We start from the raw sequence: 21750 nt of genomic DNA, 5'->3' as shown, positions 1-21750 counted from the left end.
TAGCAGCACAAGCCTGTCAATTGTGGTTGCAACTTGCTATGATTCAACGCACTGAGAGTTTGGATTTTAGGCACATAAACAGATATTAAACTTCCAGGCCTTCATTTATTAAATAACCTAATAGTTCCAGCCCCATTATTTTTCTGAACATATATTTTAACTTGCATGCTTGTTCTGTATCAGCTGACAATGACCTGATACACTCTAAGATATGGCATGTATGTGCGTGTACGTCTACAGAATTATGTGCATATGGAGAGAAACTGCTATTATTATTCAGAATAGAAGCTTGTTCTGTCGACATTACATGATATCTTTTCATTAGAACACACTTCAAGATGGTCTTTTAAGCAGCGAAATCTGCCTGTAAAGGAGCTTCCCAGTCTCCTGGAATCACTTGGGACTTCGATTTCTGCTATGAAGATTGCGCGAACAGGTCTATGGTCTGACAATCTAAATTCACCTCTGCTGTATTCTTTCTGCTTCAGTCCCTCTCCAAACCAAATTATTCGATCACACCTGCAAAAAACACCATCTTATATATATAGTTTCTTGAGTATCGTCTCATTTAGTTATCGTTTTAGGACGACTACAAAAAAGAACATCAAGAAAAACAAGTTTAATTACCATGCAGGAGCACGCTTCTTTTCACCCTTCCTCTTCTGATCACAGCCATAGTAAACCTGTGAGTTCTGATAGTACTTGTATGTAGGTGCAAATTCAATTATTCCTTCGCGCCAACCTTGGAATACATGACCCTTCATGAGCTCGGCCTTGAGCTGCGAATTAATATTTATTTTCAAAGGAGCTTAAAAGTTAATTATCCTCGTAATTGTAATAATAAAAGTTTTTCACAATTAATATTCTGTTTTCGTATATACCTGATCCCTTTCTAACAAAATATTCCATTCTTTTTTCTGGACTAGAGATCTTGTTGTGGTGTGAGGCAGGTATATCCTGTAGTTGAAATCTCCAAGCCAAATTACCTGACTGCAAATGGATAGCGATAATAGTGCTACACAATAATTAAACATATACAACTTGTAATAAATTACTGATCATATGAAAACAAACTGTCTAAATCAATGACATTATTGGGCCCAGTTTGATATATATATCAGAACGGTTGTATCTAATTAAACAAATTCTCTCCGACAAATGGCTAGAAACTCAACTTGCCTGCATACAATCTAGAGGAGCATTCTGACCAATAAACGTAGGGAAATAAATATTATCATCATGGGTTTTTTTTATTATTATTATTGCAAGGTCCATGTAAATTTGGAATTATGTAGAAATTAATTAAGCAAGGCAAATTCAATTTTCAAATCACTTGAAATAACAATACAACTGGCTTTAAATTAATTAAGCAAACCAGGTAGCTTGTTACATCATGATTACTTCTAAACAACAAATCATCTCAAATCCGTCTAATAATAATACATTTAAATTATTTTCATGCTGGGTGTTAACCGACTAGACTGTTCTCTTGCTATAAAAAATTACCAAATTATAAGTGGTCTTTTAAGCTATTGTTTTTTAATGAAAAGTCAGTCTCTATCTTATCTTATAAATTCTCAATGCTAAGCACACTAGAAGTTAATTATGCCATGAAATAAATATCTTACACCCCTTTAAGAGTGGCAAGAATAATAATTGAAAGATTGAAAAGAAATAGAGCAAAAAAAATCATGATATCTAAACTGGCTAGACAAAGAAAAAAGTTGCATCTGCAGTCTATTCACGGGATATAGAATTTTCACACACAAATATACTTACTCGTGATCAAGAATCTTGCGGGGCAAATTGCGCAAAGGACCACGAGAAAATCTTGTACTTGACAAAATTTCTATAGCGTTAGCATTTCTGTTCTTTTCATCTCCTTCCTTCCCTCCAGAAGCCAGATGACTACACACAAAACAGAAGCTTGTTTCATGCAAGCAAAACCTAACTGAGACCGATCCCTGCATATATAAACCATATTGAAGTTCAACAAGCACTCATACAGATCTATTTGCGTTGATTTTTTTTCTTCTCATTACGTGAGTAATATATATATATATATATATATATATATATATACACGTACCTTATTTCCTAGGCAGCCCATGATGCCGCAGCCTACACAGGAGACACTAGGATGTTGTATGTATGGAAGGAGATCATTTCTAACCCAAACAGTGATAAAAATCCCAACCATTTGCTTGCTTGTGATACAATCAAAGCAGTGTGGAAAATTATTGCTGCTTTTGTCGAGAGAAGCAATGCTATGATTTTTTAAGGGGTGCACTTTGTAAAACTCTCCCACTTTATCTTCTTGAACATGCTTTGAGATACTATTGTTAAGAGCTTCTCTAATAAGAGAATTCCATCTGCTACAAATCTTGCTGTTTTCGAGACCTAGAACAATGTTTCCAGCATTGAGAGGCACAACTTCTTGGAACCTGAAATATCTAATACAGCCAAATTGATAACATGATACATAGAACAACAGTAACTCTTTTTTTTTTTTCCCAACAAAAATACAGGCACTCCAGACAAATACAAACGTCGTTGGGCTTGTAGATCTCGGTTTCGATGAATATATGCTAGCACATATCTTTCAATCAATTCCAGTGATTAGGAGATATCCATGTAAAACTTGATAATACTGAAATCTAAATCAATTACCATATATGATAAAAAAAAAAACGAGAGAAACAAAGTTTTAGTGGGCACTATCTCTTAAAAAATGTCTTATAGTCAAGAGATATCCTCGAGCCAAATATTAAGGAACTAACCCAAGAACATAGATGTCAGCAGGGTCTGTATGTGTGCATAACCAATCTTCCATGTTCAAATCATCAGGTGGTGCAACGCCCCCAACATTCCATGAACCAACAAAGATCCTGCTTAAAATAGCTATATTAACGATCATAAAATAGAAGAAATTAAGAAAGAAAGAAAATCCCATAAACATCTTGATAAATAAAGTGACTGTCTATGGTTTTATGGAGAGAGCTTGTACTTGTGTCTTCCCTGATCACCAGTGATGTATTTCCTGGAACTGATTAGCGAGGCTTGATCTGAAGAAGTACTTGAAGTTTCTTCTAGCTCTAACATGGTCTCTGTTGAATTTGGAAAGTCTGCAACGATGTTATTGCTACCCAACATCTTCCTCAAGAACTTGTTAGCCACAAACTTAGGCCACATGACCTTCAAAAATGAATTGATGTATGCCTATGAATAACAGTAAAGAATAGAAAAGAGATCAGAAAGAGAGAAATTAAGCTAGCTAGAGAGAGGGGTGCTTACTTCTTGCTTGATTGTCTGCATTGTTTAGATGGCAGTGATTTAATGTTTTCTCGAGAGGATAAAAAGTGAAATCACTGAATGGAGCAGCGAAGTGTTGATTAAAATGTAAAGAAAAGGAATTAGAAAGATCGGATTGGGTAGGAAATGGAGAGTGATGGACCACAAGAGCACACAACTCCTTCAAGAACAAAAATTGTATAAAAAGATTCAATTTGGCAAGTTGGAAAGGATGACAACAATATTAGGGTAGCACTGATGTGAGTGATGATGTAAGTCAAACTATAATTTATTCAGATTTTTCCTACAACACATTATAGGAGGCACGACATCCATATATATATATATATATATATGATTAATTAACTTAGGACATTTGAAAATATTAATCAACATGAGTCTTTTTTCCAATGTCGTTAATTAACGGTAGAAGATTAGTCCGATTGTTAAACAATTATACTTTATTTTAAAAGTTAATTTCACTTTAAAAAATATTAAATTGATATTTTTTTTATGTTTTTTTAATGATTTTAATATAATGATATTAAAAAATCTAAAACAAAATATATTATTACATCTTTATATATAATGAAATTTATTAAATTTTTCCCACATCGATGTGAGAGATATTTTTTCGAATTACTTAAGAAAAAAAATTAGTTTTAATTTATATACAAACTAATGCAACAGTATCTCTCATCTTCAAATAAAAAAAATAACTTTAATTTCCCATTCATGTTACTGTGTGTCCGTCACTTTTCCAATAAATAAAATGTAGTTGTTAATACAAACACATCAAAATATTAATTACCCATCACTTATGCTAATAATTTGCTTCGAGTCAACTTGGATTGAGCAGCTTGGCTTGGATAACCTGTGCATGAGTGCTAGTAAATACTAAATAGCAGTGTACAAGGTAATATTGGGCTGAGCCAGCCAGCCTAGCTAGCTAGCTATAACTAGTTGTTATAAAAACGAATCATGTAAACTAACATTTATAACTGTGTTTCCTTTATGGTACTTTTATAATTGTACTATTTATTTTGATTTTTTATTTTGCAATGCAATTAACATGATTTATTTTTCTTTTTGATTAGTTGATTTTTAAATAATTTTTATGTCGTTGCATTTTTTTTCTTGATGGTATATTTGTGTCTTTAATATTTATTTTAAGTTTTTTTATAAGATTATGTTATATTGATCTATAATTGTTTTGGGGAAATTTTCAATTATATGTATATATCCAAATTTATTACCAAATTTATTTTTTAATATTTTTTGTAAGATAATATTACGTTGATTATTATTATTATTATTATTATTATTATTATTATTATTATATTTGAATTTATTATTTTTTATGCATTTAGGAATTTTTAATTCTGGTTTGGTGAAAGAATATTATGTTTCTAATTGTTATAGATAAATAATTTAGAAAACTTTAGATTATATGTTTTTATATATTTTAGGAAAGTTTAAATCTTTTTATTAATAATAATAATTTGATAGATTCTTATATATGAGTATTCCACATGTATATATAAAGAGAAATTTATAGTAGTTTTTTAGGGTTAATCCAAGCTCCTTTAGATCTATTCATGAACCAAATAAAATTTTGACATCTGATTAGTCCCACCCGGTAGAGATACCTTAAGCTTTGGTTGGGTTACATGTGAGACTAAATTTGTTTTGCCTGCATTGCACCGAGGGTTAGGTCGTTTTTTTCTAATATAAAAAAGCAATTAAAAAAAATAAGGATAAAAATTAAATAAAAAAATATAATTAAAGGGCCAAAATTGAATAAAAAACAAATCTAATAAAATGCTGAGAGGAAAAATTGAAAGAAAAAAAAATTAATAAAAGAGAAATAAAAAAAATTTAAAATAACGAGGGTCAAAATTCGATAAAAAAAAACATATGAAATAAAATATTGAAGGACTAATTGAAAGAAAACAAAATTAAGAAAATAATAATAATAAAAAGAACAATTAAAATAATGACTCAATCTGGAAAAAAAATAAATAAAATGTTGAGGGATAAAATTGAAAGAAAAAAAAACAAAGAAAAGGATAAAAAAAACAATGATCAAGAGAATGTGTATTATATTTGATATAAAAATAAAAAAAAATCAAATGGAAATGAATGAAATTGAAAAACAAATCTAAAAAAATTTCAAAATAAAAAGTATCAATAAAAAAAAAGAGAATTATAATTGAAAGACAAAATAAATGGAATGACAACCATGATTTTTGCTGACCTAACACGAATCTTAAAGGGTGGAGAGAGAAAATAGAGGGAGGAGAAAAAAAAAATCAAACGCTATCAAACCGTCATGATTTGAGCAACACACGCCGCCCCATAATTAAGCTTCGCCTCTACTAGGTGCTTCAAACGACATGATAATTGAGAAATTTTGGTCGTCGCACACGCTGCACGAAGAGTGTTGGCGGTGTCCACTCGTGGGCGCGTGCTCTGCGCGCCCCAATAGCCCTTTCTTTTTTGTTATTATTTTTATTTATAAAAATACTAATTTACCCCTAATCCAAATAAAATATAACAGAAAAACTATAATAAATATACTAAAATACTCTTTGATACATCCTTTAATTTTCTTTATTTTAAGGTCAATGAAGTAATTGTACTCTCTCTCTCGCATGAGAAGACAATGTCGTTGATGCAGTTGCGCAGCCGGCAAAAGGAATGGGTTTTAGATGATAGTTACATGCACAAATGGTTTTAATTTGGGACACTAGCTAGCTACACGATTAATTTTACGCCTTTGATTTTTAGTGGCATTGTTGTTCTTGCCGCGTTTGTATATAGAGACACACATAAAGGCCTCATATCTTTTTGTTCCTCTTCTAGATTTCTATATTAATTATTAAGAAAATAAGTTTTTTCTACGCCTAATTGAATATTATTGCATGAACCCAATGGCCATGATCATCGATCTTTTGTTTTTTTACTTATCCTCTTCCAGTAGAGAAGCCAAACTTTCTACGTCGGCCATAACGTTAGAGTTCATACCTCCAAATATTGCTAGTTCCTGCTGAAATCTATGTAAGATAATAGAGAAGTTTGTAAGAGTTTAGAAGCTAATTACCACGAAGAAAAAAGAGACGTTACAAGATTCTTTTTTTTTCTTTTTATTTGATTCATTTAAATATAAAAAGTTAAAATATCAAGAAAAATACATGCGCACACACATGCACATTTGCTTAAGATATTGGTCTATAACAGGTGAATGCTCTATACAGATGGGATGGATTTTGATTGCTGTTTCTTTGATTTTACTTTGGATTGCTTCTTCATGGAAAGTTCTTTACTCATCATCAAGTTCATATGCAAAGACTTCATTTTTTAGTGATGGTTGGTGGAAGCATATGGTTTTTATTTGTTAAGATTTTGACACCCTTTTGTCTTTATTAAACTCAGGCGAAGCTCTCTCCAGGAGAAATGTATTGCTTGTTGTTATACACCCAGATGATGAATCCATGTAAATTGAGCACTGCAAAGCCATTATAGATAGATGAGTACAAGTTGATTAGATGTGGAGAAGGTCGAATACTACAATTTTGTTATAGCACTGCTTGATAAATGCACATAAAAATTTGAAACTGGCATTTCGGATGGAGCAAAGAATCTGTTTTTGTTAGTTTTGAATTCATCTCTGAACCTATATAACGCTTTTATTTCCTGCGCTGTTCAATTTTTTGGCTAAATGTAATCTATGAAATCATAAATTTCTTAAAATAGTTTGAATGACACCCTGGTGTGATTTATTCTGTGGATTTTAGAACGTAAATTTTGTAATTCATTTTATTTTATTCGTTGTGTAGGCAATGCAGATCCTAGTTCAACAGGTGAAGGTTCTAGACCATCAAGATTTGCAGGTTGTACTCCTAGTTGCTCTTGTAAACACCCGTGTCTTTTAATTTTAGTTGAAATTTCATCTTGAGGCCTTTAGGCCTTTATAATTTGATACAGTGTCAACATGTAGGATGGTTTTGGTGAAGTCTGGGACCATGACTTGTTGGCGAAGATTATTGTAGAGGAGGTATCTAGTCATGGCATTGACATGGTGAGATGTTTGTTTCCTCTCGACAATTTTAAGTTCATTTTTTTTATAAAAGAAAAAAACTATACAAAGTATGAAGGCCATACTTCCAAAAAAATACAAATGCTTGTTACCCTGGTTTATGATTTATGGTTTATGTGACAAAAAATAATAAGGAAAAGAAACAAAAACTAAAAAGAAACTAAAAAGGGACATAAGCAAATTGTGAAGACAAATAGTAGATGAGCCGTTGGACTGATTAATTACATATAAAACTATGCTAAACAGAATCTTGAAATCAGTAAGAGCAGCGGTATCTCATAACTCTCGAGAGCGCCAAATAGACCTGAAAGTAGTTGAGATGTGAAACCTTGGTTCGAGTTCTACAAAACGAGACCGGACCAAATAAAAAATGTCCTCGCAAACATCCTGATGAGATCAATAAATCCGATGAAAGACTCAGTTATTTCTCTCATACCAGATGAAGTAAACCGAGACTGAGAGGGCTAATAGAGCAAGTAGATGTATAAATTTCTTTTTCTTTTCAAGTGCCTATATGCCCACCACTGAAATAGCTGATGCCATGTTAAAGAAATTCAACCCATAAGGGTCATGCTTATGATAGCATCCTAAACAGTAGCAGAGAAAGGGCACTGAAAGAATAAATATTCATGTATTTCAACCTGCGACCCACAAAGGATACATGTCAAAGAGGGAATGATCTGAAAAGCATGTAGATTGTCTATGATATAGAGACAACCTATAGAGACAGGCCATGAGATAAAAGAGTGTCTCAGGATTAAACCTCGGAACTAGAAAATATGTTATATAGAGTATGTGAGTATGGAATTTCTAAAAACCTCTCATACCAAGTCAATAGAGAACCTCCTCGATGAGTGACCATTCTAGACATAATGGTTCGGTAAGACACTCCCGGGGTTAATAGTAATTGAGTTCCAAATAGGCTAAAGCTCCGGACTACTAGATGGAGAAGCCCAAGTATCCCCTCAATGATGTCTAAGACCTTAGCATTTCACAACTCAATAGAAGTGAGCACCCTTCTTTTCTCTCTCTTTCGGTTAAAGTGCAAGTTTGTCCAATTTTTTGTTTTTCAATTTCAGTCCTTATGTTTTTTATTGCTTATTTTCGTCATTTGACCCTTTTACAAAAAAAATTTATATTTTTAACTCAATCCTTAAATTATAATTTGTCATATATTATTTTTACCAATTCGGTCCTTATTGTAACAGTCCGACTATACGACTTGATCAATGTTAAAAGATCTCAACATATGCTTTTAATTTTAGGGTAATATTTTTTTTTTGAAATCTACCAAAAATTCGGCAGAGTTTCATTAGGACATCCCAAGTTATCGACTACTATCAATTTACTCAATTAACCCATTATCACAAGGTCCCATAATTCCGGACCTTATATCAATAATCATAATTCAATACCTCATATATATATATATATAATCCTATGAGTAAGTTCAATATGTACATAGCCCACATATCATATCATAAAATTTAAAAGAAAAGGGAATACTAACATGCAAAGAAAACATTTACATCATAATAAGTGTTCTTAAACATTTCAAAAGGGTTAATTACAAGATAACTAAAGTACTACATGCTAAGCTGAACTTTTATAAATATATCAAGGTTTACACAAAAACATACTACATAAATGTGTTAATTTCCTTTTTGTTTAAGTTAAATATTTACATAAACTTGACAAAGTAGAGTCCTAAACTAATGATCTCCCTGGATATTTGATGGACATGTTACATAAATAAACATACCATTATGTTGATAAAACAATATATATATATATATATATATATATATATATATATATATATTTTCTATCGGATCTATAAGAATTCTAACAAACAACTTATATTTTGCTTATAAATCTTTTAAACCCAATTAACACTCATTTGTATATTTTTTATTTGAATACTCTTATTTACTTGCATGAACCAGGTGACCTTGCAAAGTCTAATCTTGTAATTCATCTCTCGGCAATCCTATAACGGATGCCATTAGCCGAAGTTAATCTTGTAAATACGCTAGACTTTATTTACATTGAACACGATATTTATTGTAATTGCATTCACCAGAAGAATTTTAAATTGTATAAGTGCAAATAGGAGGGAAAATCACACACCTGCTCCGCCTGTTTCGTGACCTCCCCTAATAGAAGATTCAATCCTGGTTGCCCCTCCTGAATCACAAGGAAGTTTTTGTTATGATTCCTTCAAGCCGATATTATAGAGAATCCATATTCATTCATTACTCATATGTTACTTTCTATGCATGTTCATTTCCTCATAATAACATACATACATATATCATGCATATTTTCAGAGTTAGTATCTCAATGTGTAAGTATTCGTATGACTCAATTCTTTTATATTCTTACATATAGTATTCACGTGAAAGTCTACTGTTACTGTCTAATTTTGAACTGTTACTGTCCAATTGTTACTGTCTTGACATTGAACTGTTACTGTCCAACCGTTACTATCCAACTGTTACTGTCTAGACATTGAACTGTTACTGTTTAAACACTCATCAAATTTTTAACTATATCTAGAGTTCTAGAACTCCATTTTAAGTGAGATTGATCTCGTTAGAAAGCTAAGACACGAGGCTACAAGTTCTCTGAAGAAAGGAGAACCCAGTTCTGCCTCCAAGATAGTCAAAAATTGCTCATCAACTAATCAATCCTACTACCCTACAGAATCAGTCACGACTCAGTCTCGGCTGGTAACCCATAACTGAAGTTCTACATCTCTAAATTGAGCAAGACCACTTTCCTTGGTTAGCTAACATCCAAATCTACATTTTTATGAAGGAATCCGATTCTAATTCCCTCATCCTCCTACCCGAAATCTCACCGAAAGTCAAGAGACAAGTCTGTCCAGATTCCTCACCCCCTTCCCTTCACACAACACTTTCATAAACTACATACTACGCATGAATTAAGTTAATTTTAACAACAAATACTTTTTTCCCAATTCATGTCTAAGAACCCTAACCTATAATTCAATATCAAGGCATCAATTCATTATCGAATTTGAAATGAATTTTTAAGATCATGTTTAGAACATCTTACCCGGTACGAATTAAGATTTTGATCTTCAACCAGTTAAAGATTTTCAACTCCCTCCTTTCTTTTCTTCTTATCCAATTTTATTGTTAATCCTTTGCACACAAGTGTTTATCCCATCTATAAACCCTTAATCTTGGATGGGTTCTTGAAATTTTAGTGTTTCACTTTTGATTTTGCAAGAATGGATACAAAACTCTCTATTTTCTTTCCTTATGGTTTCTGCAGATGTTTGGTGATGAGAGAGTATTTATACTTTATAATTTCCCTTATTTGCATTTAGGCCCCATTTCCTTTAAGTGTATTATTCTCTTCAATTAAATCCAACCCTCAACAGTACCAGGTTTATTATAATGTCTCGAATTATTTCGCCCGGAAATTTATATTCAAAAATTTTTGAATTCATATTTTTATTTAACCATATGCATGAATTTCTTCACTTTTATTTATTTATTTATTTTTCCCGGGGTTTAATTACACTTATTCTTTTGATTTGTTATTTTTATCCTTGGATCTTTTGTCAAAGTTTTTTTAATTTAGCCTTCATTCTTTTGATTTTTTTCCTATTATTAATTATTTTTTCTGCTTGATTTAACCCTGCAATTTAATTTTTAAATGCCTAATTTATTTTTTATTTTGGTTTCCACCCTTATTTTTTAATTAATTTTTTTTGTGGTTGATTTTTTTCCCGGATACATCCTTCGGCGTTTGATTTATTTGGGATTGAGCTTCGTGGTTTTTTCATTTGTAATGCTTCCAATTTAATGACTTGAGTCACAAGTTTTAAGTGTTAATACGGTTAGGAATTCTTTTTTTTTTTACTCTTTATATTTGCGATTTCATCATTCTATATTGTTTTAAAAAACAATTTTTTTATGGTTAACTTTATATTCTTTTCTATCAATTTGTCTATGTCTCATTACTTAAATTATGAGTTTTGCAAGTTGTTTTTGGATAAAGAATTTATTTCAAAAAATGTTGTTTTGTTTTGTGTTTAGTTTTTGCCTATTTTTTATTTGACTTTACACAAGTAGGTTATGTTTTGTATAAAAAATAGTTATTTTGAAATAATAGTTCTTGTATGTTCGTCCATGCATATTTTATTTTATTTTATTTTATTCACTCTGTTTCATATGTGTTTTTATTTCCAATATCTTTTATTAATTTTAATGAACAAGTTTAGTGGACAAAAATAGATAAATGTCTCATTTTGTAAGATTAAATATCTTGATTTATATTTATCTCTTATTTTTCTCAGTTTCTCTTTTAGTTATTATTAACAATTTTATTTATTTATTTACAGAGATGATTATTAGATGTTTAGATAAACTTTTTGATTTACACTTATAATTTATATTAAGTAAAAAAACATATCAAAATAGTCTGTATACTCAAGTTGTTTTTGAGAAAGAAAAATGATGACCCGCTACTAAGCGCATATCAAATCAAATTTTTAGTTGCCCTTTAATTAATGTTTTTTTTTCACTTTTATTTTTTAGATCTTTTTGTGTAATTGATTTGTTTTTATTGATTTCATTCAACATTTGATTTGTTAGAGATTCTGCTTTTCATATGATCTTATCACTCTGCATTTTTTTTTAATATTGTATTTTTAGATGGTTTTTTTTTCAAGGTGTTATACTAATTCATTTAGAATCTTTTTTTTTTGTGTGTTTTATACAAATGCAGTTTATTTTTAAAAATAAAAAAATATTTATTTTTAAATGATATTGCTGATGTGTTTGGCCTTGCATAATATTTTTTTTATGCATGAGTTTATTTGTCAATTTCATATATGTTTATCTTTTAAGTCATGAGGTTTTTACGTTGTGAATTTATCCTTTATTAATTTTAATAAACAAGTTAAGTAAACACAATCAGATGAAAGTCTTATTTTGTATGATTGAATATCTTGATTTACATTTTTTTAATTTTATCAATTTTTATTTTGATTATTGTTAACAATTTTATGATTAATGAAATATTCTTTTCATTGCCCACAGAATTGAAAACCTTGTGTTTAGATGTGGCATTGGAAAATATCACAGCATGCATTCCACATATTAATTGACAAACAAATTTTCAACAACAGTATTCTGCTGGCATTGGAAAATATCAACAAAATATGTAGTCGATATTTTGCAATTCAAAATGTTTTCCATACAACAACATCAGCAACCATGTTTAACACAAGGTTTTCGTTTATCAAATTAAAAGTAATTAAAACAGAAGGTGGAAAATTGAGGTAAAATATTATATATATTCTTACGTGATTTATAATTAAACACCGAAAGTACCCCCATCAGCTGCCTATAAATACACCTGATCTCTGCAGATGTTGTTCACTGCTCTATTTCCTTAACCGATAAAAAATTTGCCATCTATTGAACATCCTTGCCGAAGCAACATGTCTACCCAAGTCTCCCAAGAAGTTGTACCCAAGGCTCCTCAAGCTCGTGATAATGAGATTATTCGCCGGACAGCCAATTATCATCCAAGCATTTGGGGTGATCAATTCATTTCCCATCTCCCCAAAGACAAGGTCATTGCATGCAAAAAGGACAATACTGTGTGTGTGTGTGTGTGTGAGTGAGTGATTCTTTGTTATTTTCTTCTCCCTTTGAGAAATCTAATGATGCGTTTAATATGGTAACTAAAGCAGGTGCATGAAGCCATTGAATTGCAAGAAATTGAAAAGCTGAGGGAACAATTTAAGAGGGAACTCTTGGCTAGTAATTCATCACAAAAGCTCGATCTTATAGATGCAATCCAGCGCCTAGGTGTGGCTTACCACTTTGAAACAGAGATAGAAGAAGCACTACAGCATATCTACAATAACCGTATTGATATGGAAGATGATGACCTTTACAACACTGCTCTTGGTTTTCGACTACTAAGACAACATGGCTACAACGTTTCATGTGGTAATTAGTATATGTATGGCCATTTGTTATAAGAAATGTGCATGACATAAGCTTCATACAAATTTTCAAGTCCATTTCTTTGGTGATTTAATTCAGATATATTCAACAAGTTCAAAGATGACAAAGGTTATTTCAAGCCATCCAATGATGTTCGAGGCATCCTAGGTCTCTATGAAGCAGCACATCTAGCGGTGCATGGAGAAGATATTCTTGATGAGGCCCTAGCTTTCACAACCATCCACCTCAAGTCCATGGAAACTAGTCCAAACTGTCCACTAACAGCAAAAGTTTCTCATGCCCTAAAGCAGCCCATCAGAAGGGGCGTTCCAAGACTGGAGAGCAGGCGCTACATTTCTTTCTATCAGGACGAGCCGTCATGTAACAAAACTTTACTAAGGCTTGCAAAGTTGAATTTCAATGTCGTGCAAGAATTACATAAAGAAGAGCTTTCAGAAATTACAAGGTGATACTTGTATCCAAATTTAGATTGAAAGCACGTTGACATGTTAAAATGAATATTGACGCAGAGAGCAAGTTATAATGCGTGCACCAGCGCCTTTTTCTTCTTTTTCTTTTTTTGAGGATTACTTGTGAAGCTATTTACTTCTTCAGATAGTGCTCAATATTTTATTTGTTTCAGGTGGTGGAAGGGTTTGGACTTTGCTAGAAGGCTTCCTTTTGCGAGGGACAGGGTGGTCGAGTGCTTCTTCTGGATAGTAGGTGCATATTTTGAGCCTCAGTACTCCCTCGCGAGGAAAATACTTACCAAAGTAATAGCCATGACATCGATTATTGATGACATCTATGATGTTTATGGCACCCTTGAAGAGCTGGAACTTTTCACTGAAGCAATTGACAGGTTTGTTGCATGGAAACGGCTCTTTTATTTTATTTTTTAAATAAGTAGAGCTTGATTAAGAGACAAGTAACGGTTACAATGCGATTACAAAAACCTGGACACTTAATTTTCAGGTGGGACACTAAAAGCATGGACCAGCTTCCAGACTACATGAAAATATGTTATGAGGCACTATTGAATGTTTATAGTGAAATTGAGGAAAAAGTGGCGAAGGAGGGATGGTCCTACAGAGTCCACTTTGGAAAACAAGCAGTATGCACCACACTCTTGACTCTCTCCTTAAATCAAATACTAATATACTATGTTGTAGAAATTACTCTATTATGTTTAACTTAGTATTCATTTTTATATGTACGTACGATGTATAACAGATGAAAGTTCTAGTCCATGCCTACTTTGACGAAGCCAAATGGTTCCATGAAAATCATATCCCGACGATGGAAGAATATATGCAGGTGGCTCTAGTAACGTCTGGTTATTCCTTGCTCGCAACCGTGTCTTTCATTGGCATGGGCGACATGGTGACCGAGCAAGCATTTGACTGGGTGTTCAATCGCCCTAAAATTGTTAGAGCCTCAGAAACAATTAGCAGACTCGTAGATGATGTAAGATCACACAAGGTATGAGCTTATTTTAATTTGTTAAAAAACATGCAAGTAAAGATTGTTTGAAATTCATTGAAAGTAATAGCTGTTGGAGTTAGGATAACTTGATAGTTTGGAAATGGATGAACTGCTTGGATTTTTGAGGAGGAAATGAACAACTAATTACATTGATGCCATAAATATGGTAGAAGTTTGATACATTTATTTTTACGTCAATTTATGGATTTTTTTACTGAAAGTATGGATTAATTCCCAAACCTTTTCCCTTTATTTCGAACCAATACAAAAACTCCACCCTACATGTCATAAAGGTCTGAGCTTCTTTTAGTCTTATTTTGTGTACTTTTCAGTTTGAACAAGAGAGAGGACATGCTGCCTCTGGAGTTGAATGTTACATAAGGCAATATGGTCTCTCGGAACAAGAAGTGTATAAAGAGTTTCACATGCAAGTCGTCAATGCTTGGAAGGATATTAATGAAGAGTGTCTCAAACCTACCGCTGTGCCGATGCCTCTGCTTGAACGCATTCTCAATCTTACGAGAGTCATCGATGTCATTTACAAGGAGAAAGATGAGTACACCCATGTTGGAGAAGTAATGAAAAACAATGTTGCGTCATTGGTTATAGATTCGGTGCCTATATAACTGCTAGGTTGCCGATTTCCGCTTGCTTGCGATTACAATGGAAACAAATGCCTGCCCATTATAGCCCCCATGCTAATGAGGAGCAAAGGAGACTTTCTAATAGAATAAGGAGGCTTATTTTTCTTATTTTGTATTTTTTCTATTTTAGTTTGATATATAGCTGGTGTGTTGTCGCATGTAACCAAAAATAAAACCTAGACTATTTAATAAAAAAATATAGTAATGCGAGTATTTATTATTTTCATAAAAAGTAATATCTAGCCTAATATTGTGCTATGCAAACAAAGATGGGGTTTTAAGTATATAAAAAAAAACAGTTTAAAAAAGAATAACTAAGAAAGAACTCAAATTAAAATATCAAAATCATTCAAAAGAACAAATCTTAGTCTAAGTCAACATCCATCATCGGGTCTTTTTTAACTGATCATCAATGCATTTATATTAATTTGCACTTTGAAAATTCATTATTATAACTATTTTCCTATCTCTCCTAAGTTGTAGTCAATTAGAAAATAAGAAATTTAATTAATCCTAGTAAAGAGCCTTAAAAAATAAAGAGATTGATGAAGCTAAAAAACACAGGCACAAATAATTGCATTTAATTTAGTTGAAAGTTCTTTCTAGGATCTATTAATTTCTTACATAGCAAATCATTAAATCTTAGTTTCTATGCAGATTAGAGAGATCAAACAATTACGGATCTGATATCTAACCTAGCAGTAGATTGCAACAAATAATAAACTAAAGGCTTCCTAATAATTAAACGAGACAATCATGAAAAAAGGATAACTTGATAGTTTGGAAATGGATAAACTACTTGGATTGTTGAGGAGTGTTAGAGAATAATATAAATCATATCTTGAGACCTCACCTAACAACTTAAGCTATTATGTTGAATTAGTTCTTTGACATGGTATCAAAGCCTTGATGACCAAACGGTCATGAGTTCAAATCTCACCATCCTCATTTATTTGATAAAAATTAAGCACAAGATAGTGTGGGCCTATGCAAGTTTCAAGCCCAAAAGGCTTTCACTTGAGGAAATGTGTTAGAGAATAATTTAAATTATATATTGGGATCTCATCTAATAGTTTAAACTATTGAATTGAACCAACAACTAATTACATTGATGCCATAAATATGGTAGAAGTTTGATACATTTTTTTTATCTCAATTTATTATAAACCAAATATAATTATGCTTCATGATTGCTTTAGTAATTATAGCTTCTAGATTTTTTTACTAAAAGTATGGATTAATTCTCAACCCTTTGCCCTTTATTTCCAACCAATACGAAAAATCCACCTTACATCTCATAAAGGTCCGAGCTTCTTTTAATCTTATTATGTATACTTTTTAGTTTTAACAAAAAATATAGTAGTGTGAGTATGTATCGTTTCCACAAAAAGTATCTAGCCTAATATTGTGCTAAACAAACAGAGATGAGGTGTTTGAGTATAAAAAGAAAAATAACTAAGAAACAACTCAAATTAAAATATCAAAATCATTCAAAAGAACAAACCTTGGTCGAAGTCAACATCCATCATCGAGTCTTTTATAACCGATCATCAATGCATATATATCAATTCACACTTTGAATATTCATCATTATAACTATTTTCTTATCTCTCCTCATTTATAGTCAATTAGAAAACAAGAAATATAATTCTGACCAATTTAGACCTTGATGCAGTGAGAAATTCTGAAAAATCAAAACATGAAAGTCCTATATTTGTTCCTTAGGGTTCCATAGCGTTTTGGATCACCTTAAGCAAAGCTCGGGTAAATGAGTTATGTAAACTCTGGTTGAAAATTAGGTAGAAAAGCAATCTAAATGCTTATAAAATAGATTTATCAGAAGTACCAAATAAGCATTAGAACAAACCAAGAACAAAAAAAAAAAAAAACTCTTCTGTGACCATTTTCATTTTGCATTCTAGGTTGTCCCCTATTAGAGTTGACTCCTGACTGAGTCGACTTTCCTGATCTGTTCACCGTGATGGACTGTTGGTGACTCTAACTTGGCTACCTTTGATTCTGAGGTTGTTCAATATTTAATCAGGGGCATTCTCTTTTAAAGTGACGCTTCTCACCACAATGATGACATCCTCTTCCCAAGTACCGGCAGGCTCTCCACCTATGACCTTCTCCTCGACATATATAACATCGGCCGGGAGAAACCAAGCAATTCCCAGGGTGTCTTTGTTCGCACTGTGCACTTTCTGATAATTACCCCCTCGAAGCAACAATCCTAGAGCGGGCCTGGCCACCTCTTGACTTCCCACTGATATTTTGTCAAGAACTTGTTGATGTCCTCGCTCTTTTCTTGAATTGAAAGAATTGTTCGCCTTTACCCTTCTTTAGAAGTGGTGGCTTGCCTGAAAATTCCATATCCTTTCATTTTCCTACACCTCCGTGACTCTATTGGCCTTCTTCCCTACAAACCTCCAAGGCTTGTGCTGCTTCAATCAATTCCCTTACTGTTTTGGATTGTAAAGCAATCAAGTCTTGCTTTAATTCTTGTCTGAAGCCATTCCTTAACTTTTCTATCATGTATTGTTCTGATGGGACATAATGTGATGCGAATAGTAAGAGGTCATGAAATCACCGTTCGTACTCGAGTACTAATTAACATCCCCTCTTGTCTCAAGGCTAGGAATTTATGTTCCTTCATCTTTCGATGATATTTGGAGTAGTATTGATTCTCAAACTCCGTCTTCAAATTATCCCAAGATAGGGTTTCTATAGCCCTCCTCAACTGAATTGTCTCCCACCAAGTCATAGCACCATCTGATAGTAATTGTGTAGCACAATCTACTCGCAGATCATTTGGTATCTTAATTTGAATCATCGTTTTCTCTACCTTTCTAATCTACCTTCCCACCACTTCAACATCCTGTTCACCTGAGTAGGGTTCACAACTCATTTCTTTCATACTTTTCACCAATCGAACTAGATGTACCATATTATTAGTAGTTGTAGCTGCTCCTGAAACGGTTGGTATGATGGGTGCAGGTGGGAGTGCTGGCATAGGAGTGGCAGTATTAGTCATACCTTCCATTACTGCTTTGACTAGCTGGGTCAGGAGCATCGGATCAACATAAAGAACAGATGGCCCTGCTGGTATAGTCTGAGGGGGCTCCTCTGCTCGTTCCTGTGGGGCTGACACAGTCGGCCGGACATCCCCAGTTTGCCTTGGTGCCTGTTTGACTTGAGGCCCCGTCGATTCTTCATGCCTTGCTTGAGTCGATATTGCTGGTGCATGTGTGAAGCAGTATCTTTCAAAGGGCTCTCTTCTTGCCCTTTGTAAAAGTCTATATCTCTGTTTCCCCTCCCTGCAGAGGATAAATCTGTTTTAATCTCTTGGTGAGTCCTCTTTTGAATTCTTTTCAGAATCCATATCAGGACTTTGATATCAACTGTAACAGACCCAACTGTACGACTTGATCAATACTAAAAGATTCCAACATATGATCTCAAATTGAGGGTAAATTTTGTCGATTTCTTTGCTTTTCAGATTATTACTTTTGATAATTATGGGGTTTCTGGCCACTGTAATCATCGTGTTGTTCATTATGGAGTACGGTAAGTTAATTATGCTCTGAGCTTCAGTAAACTGGATATGCTTGAAGACTTCTCTTTTCTCAATTCTGGTCCTGATACGTCTGTCATTTTGTTTTAATGTGAATTCCTGCTATTAAAACAGTTTAACATTAATTACTCCAATTAATTACAAGAATTTGGAATGTACGTCCATCATTCAAGTCCCTTTTAAATCAGATACTTGCTTTGAATCTTGTCTTTCCCTATCAAGAAAATGGGCAATTTCTGCACGACCATTCCTAGCTATTGTTATTTCTGATCAAGTTGCTATTTCTTCTTGGAATTATTTATTTTAACTTTACCCTTTTTGATGCATATGCAGCACGCTCCTGTAAAATGTTTCACAAAGAAGTATTGAAGCCTGGGAAATTGTAGGTATACAAGTTCTTTAGCCTTCTTTTAATTACCCCCAGTGTTTCATTTTATGCCTTTTTTGTGATTCGACTATTTGTTTGACTGGACCCATCAACGATGTAAAAACATGCCAATACTAAAAAAATAGAGTAATTAGCAACAGATTATTTTGTTGTAAATAATACTAAAATCTGTTGCTAAAACAATTTAGCAACGGAATTAGCAACGACAAAAATCGGATGCAAATTTGTTGTTGTTGATATTTTAGCAACGGATTTATCCATTGCTGCCAACTGATAATCCGTTGCTGACATGATATGCATGCATGATCAGGACAGCCCGATGCTTTTATGTTATTTGTAGTTTCTGATGAGTCTGATCTGCTACTGTTTACCAAAGTGCCATTTTCCCTTCTCCCGGGAGTTCCAAATGACAATCTGGTCATGGTATTGAATGCTTTCATTTGCCGTCTAAAATGCGGGTCTCTAGAGAATATTAGTTGCAGACAAGTTCAATTAACTGTTTTTCCTTTCCCTCAAAATGATCGATGATCATATCATGTCATTTGTATTTTTCTCTTTCCAGGAGAATCATCATTGTCTTCTCATTTTGTTCTCAGGTCAGCACCAGCATTTTGCGGTGGACCTATTGATATTTGGTTGCCCATGTTATTACCCATGAAATACACTGATGGGATGATGCATTGCCTGCTAAATGAGCACCCCCAGAAGAGCTTCCATGCGATGGCAGAACATTCAAGCCAGTGGGTTTGGTATGCGTGCTGTCACAAATTATTGAAATGGAATTGAGAGGATCGTGATCATGTTGTGACTCTCCCTTATTCCCCAATCTGCTTCCCTTTTGTTTTTATGCTTTGTCTTTGGAATAGATAAGATTTCGTATTTCATTTTGTGTGACTTTATTCTGCAGGTTCCGCAAGCTTTTTGTATCATTTTCCAGTTATACTTACGTGAACACACTTAGAAAGATCACGAACGAGGTAAAGCAGAGTTGAATGAATATGTTGAAAAAAATCTCACAGGTGAAAGTGATTCCTGACATGTTTTCATGTTGATCTTTTGTGTTTTTAGAATTATATATCATCCATTGAATTTCAGTACACTTTCTTTCGCCACCTTCTTTAATGTATATCAGGCTAACAGCTGAATTTTTGACATAGTTTGTACCCTAACCAATATGTACTTGAAATCACAAATGACTGATTAATCATTTGATCGCATGATCACTACTCTACTCGTCTGTGTCTGTTTATAGATTTGAATCCTTAACATGTCGTCCCTAGGACAAAGGAGCCTTTGGAACAGAACTTGCTTGACTGGTGGAATAATTTGAAAATTTGTATCTGTTGAAAGAAAAAAGGAAAAGAAGACTAAGAATGCCGATTCATGGCTGAAATGGCTGTCTGCATGGTTAGACCATGCGTTGACTACACTGCTAACATGCTTGATCCTACAGGTTTTTGGTTACACCGGGTATATAAATACTCTGTGATTCGACATGAGCCGGGTCAATTTCTTTATAGCAAGTGATATCATTGTATTTAAAAATAAAAATTTCACGAGTTGACATAGTAGAAAGACAACTTAAGAAAATAAAGCACTAGCAAAATCAAATGAGATTGTGAAAACCCGTGAAAAGGACAAGATAATATAATAAAAGGAAAAATAGAAAAAAAATAAAGTTTAATTTTAATTTTTTAAAAAATTGAACTTCGAAGGAAAAAATAAAAAATAAAAAAAAAACGACTTCAAAAGAAATTGGGTGGGAATTGATCGAGTGTAAGACGATTAAAAACCCAATTGACCCATGTTCCGGTTAACTCAGGGAAAATCCATCCAAAACCCGATGACTATTTTTTTCCCAAAATGGTATTATTTTGACTTTCTTATAAAATAAAAAGATTTTGTTAACTTGGGTTAACTCGAATCAACTCACTCGACCTGTAACTCGATAATTGTCCTAGATTAACTGTTGGGCAGGGCCTAGAAAAAATGGAAAAAACCAAGGAGACCAAATCCGAATAAATAAAATGTCAAATGATAAATAAAAAAATTGAAGGATAAAAAATAACAATTAAGAGAATAAGAACTTCATTCAAAAAAAAATTGAGAGAATAAACCAAAATTTTGAATTGTAAGAAAAAACTAGAAAAAAAAATCAAATTAACAAATGAATCCCAAATTAAAAAATTAAAATTAAAAGAATGAGGACTAATTTTTTTTAAAAAAATCAAGATTATAGATCTAAGGATGAAATCAAAAACAAATTAAAATCT

General features: G+C 32.7%; 2 protein-coding genes and 1 pseudogene across 5 annotated transcripts; 2 read left to right on the top strand and 1 right to left on the bottom strand.

The window, feature by feature from the left end:
- Window positions 1–253: 253 nt before the first annotated feature.
- On the bottom strand, window positions 254–3498 carry LOC18105589 (type IV inositol polyphosphate 5-phosphatase 9). Of its 4 annotated transcripts, none has more exons than XM_024586398.2 (8): window positions 3295–3498; window positions 3008–3219; window positions 2781–2888; window positions 2090–2453; window positions 1780–1964; window positions 882–957; window positions 628–779; window positions 254–519 (listed from the first exon to the last, which is right to left on the bottom strand). In XM_024586398.2, exons 1-8 carry the CDS (start codon window positions 3313–3315, stop codon window positions 273–275), a joined length of 1365 nt encoding a protein of 454 aa, XP_024442166.2. In that variant the 5' UTR covers window positions 3316–3498; the 3' UTR covers window positions 254–272. The 4 variants fall into 4 exon arrangements, with proteins under 4 accessions (XP_024442166.2, XP_024442163.2, XP_024442164.2 ...); XM_024586395.2 differs by having other exon boundaries at window positions 882–990; window positions 3295–3495; XM_024586396.2 differs by having other exon boundaries at window positions 882–990; window positions 2090–2444; window positions 3295–3494.
- A 3050-nt stretch (window positions 3499–6548) lies between these two features.
- On the top strand, window positions 6549–20606 carry LOC18105591 (uncharacterized; annotated as a pseudogene).
- Window positions 12843–15728, top strand: LOC18105590 (sesquiterpene synthase 2). Its single transcript, XM_006374171.3, has 7 exons — window positions 12843–13007; window positions 13128–13389; window positions 13486–13852; window positions 14030–14248; window positions 14362–14500; window positions 14620–14868; window positions 15204–15728. Exons 1-7 carry the CDS (start codon window positions 12873–12875, stop codon window positions 15495–15497), a joined length of 1665 nt encoding a protein of 554 aa, XP_006374233.3. The 5' UTR covers window positions 12843–12872; the 3' UTR covers window positions 15498–15728.
- Window positions 20607–21750: the final 1144 nt, after the last annotated feature.

This window comes from Populus trichocarpa, chromosome 15, assembly GCF_000002775.5.
Source record: "Populus trichocarpa isolate Nisqually-1 chromosome 15, P.trichocarpa_v4.1, whole genome shotgun sequence".
Lineage (NCBI taxonomy): Eukaryota > Viridiplantae > Streptophyta > Magnoliopsida > Malpighiales > Salicaceae > Populus > Populus trichocarpa.
The sequence above is the reverse complement of the archived record's forward strand: the minus strand, read 5'-3'. Positions and strand labels throughout refer to the sequence as shown.

What these genes read in the sequence shown, in the direction of transcription:
- LOC18105589 (XM_024586395.2), bottom strand. Translation starts at nt 3,315, where the DNA reads ATGCAGACAATCAAGCAAGAA. An exon ending in TGGGCTGCCTAGGAAATAAG is followed by an intron (nt 1,965 to 2,089) that starts GTACGTGTATAT and finishes TTATATATGCAG; the next exon opens with GGATCGGTCTCAGTTAGGTT. An exon ending in TTTTGTTAGAAAGGGATCAG is followed by an intron (nt 780 to 881) that starts GTATATACGAAA and finishes ATTAATTCGCAG; the next exon opens with CTCAAGGCCGAGCTCATGAA.
- LOC18105590 (XM_006374171.3), top strand. Translation starts at nt 12,873, where the DNA reads ATGTCTACCCAAGTCTCCCAAGAAGTTGTACCCAAGGCTCCTCAAGCT. An exon ending in CCCATCTCCCCAAAGACAAG is followed by an intron (nt 13,008 to 13,127) that starts GTCATTGCATGC and finishes TAACTAAAGCAG; the next exon opens with GTGCATGAAGCCATTGAATT. An exon ending in TGGCTACAACGTTTCATGTG is followed by an intron (nt 13,390 to 13,485) that starts GTAATTAGTATA and finishes GATTTAATTCAG; the next exon opens with ATATATTCAACAAGTTCAAA.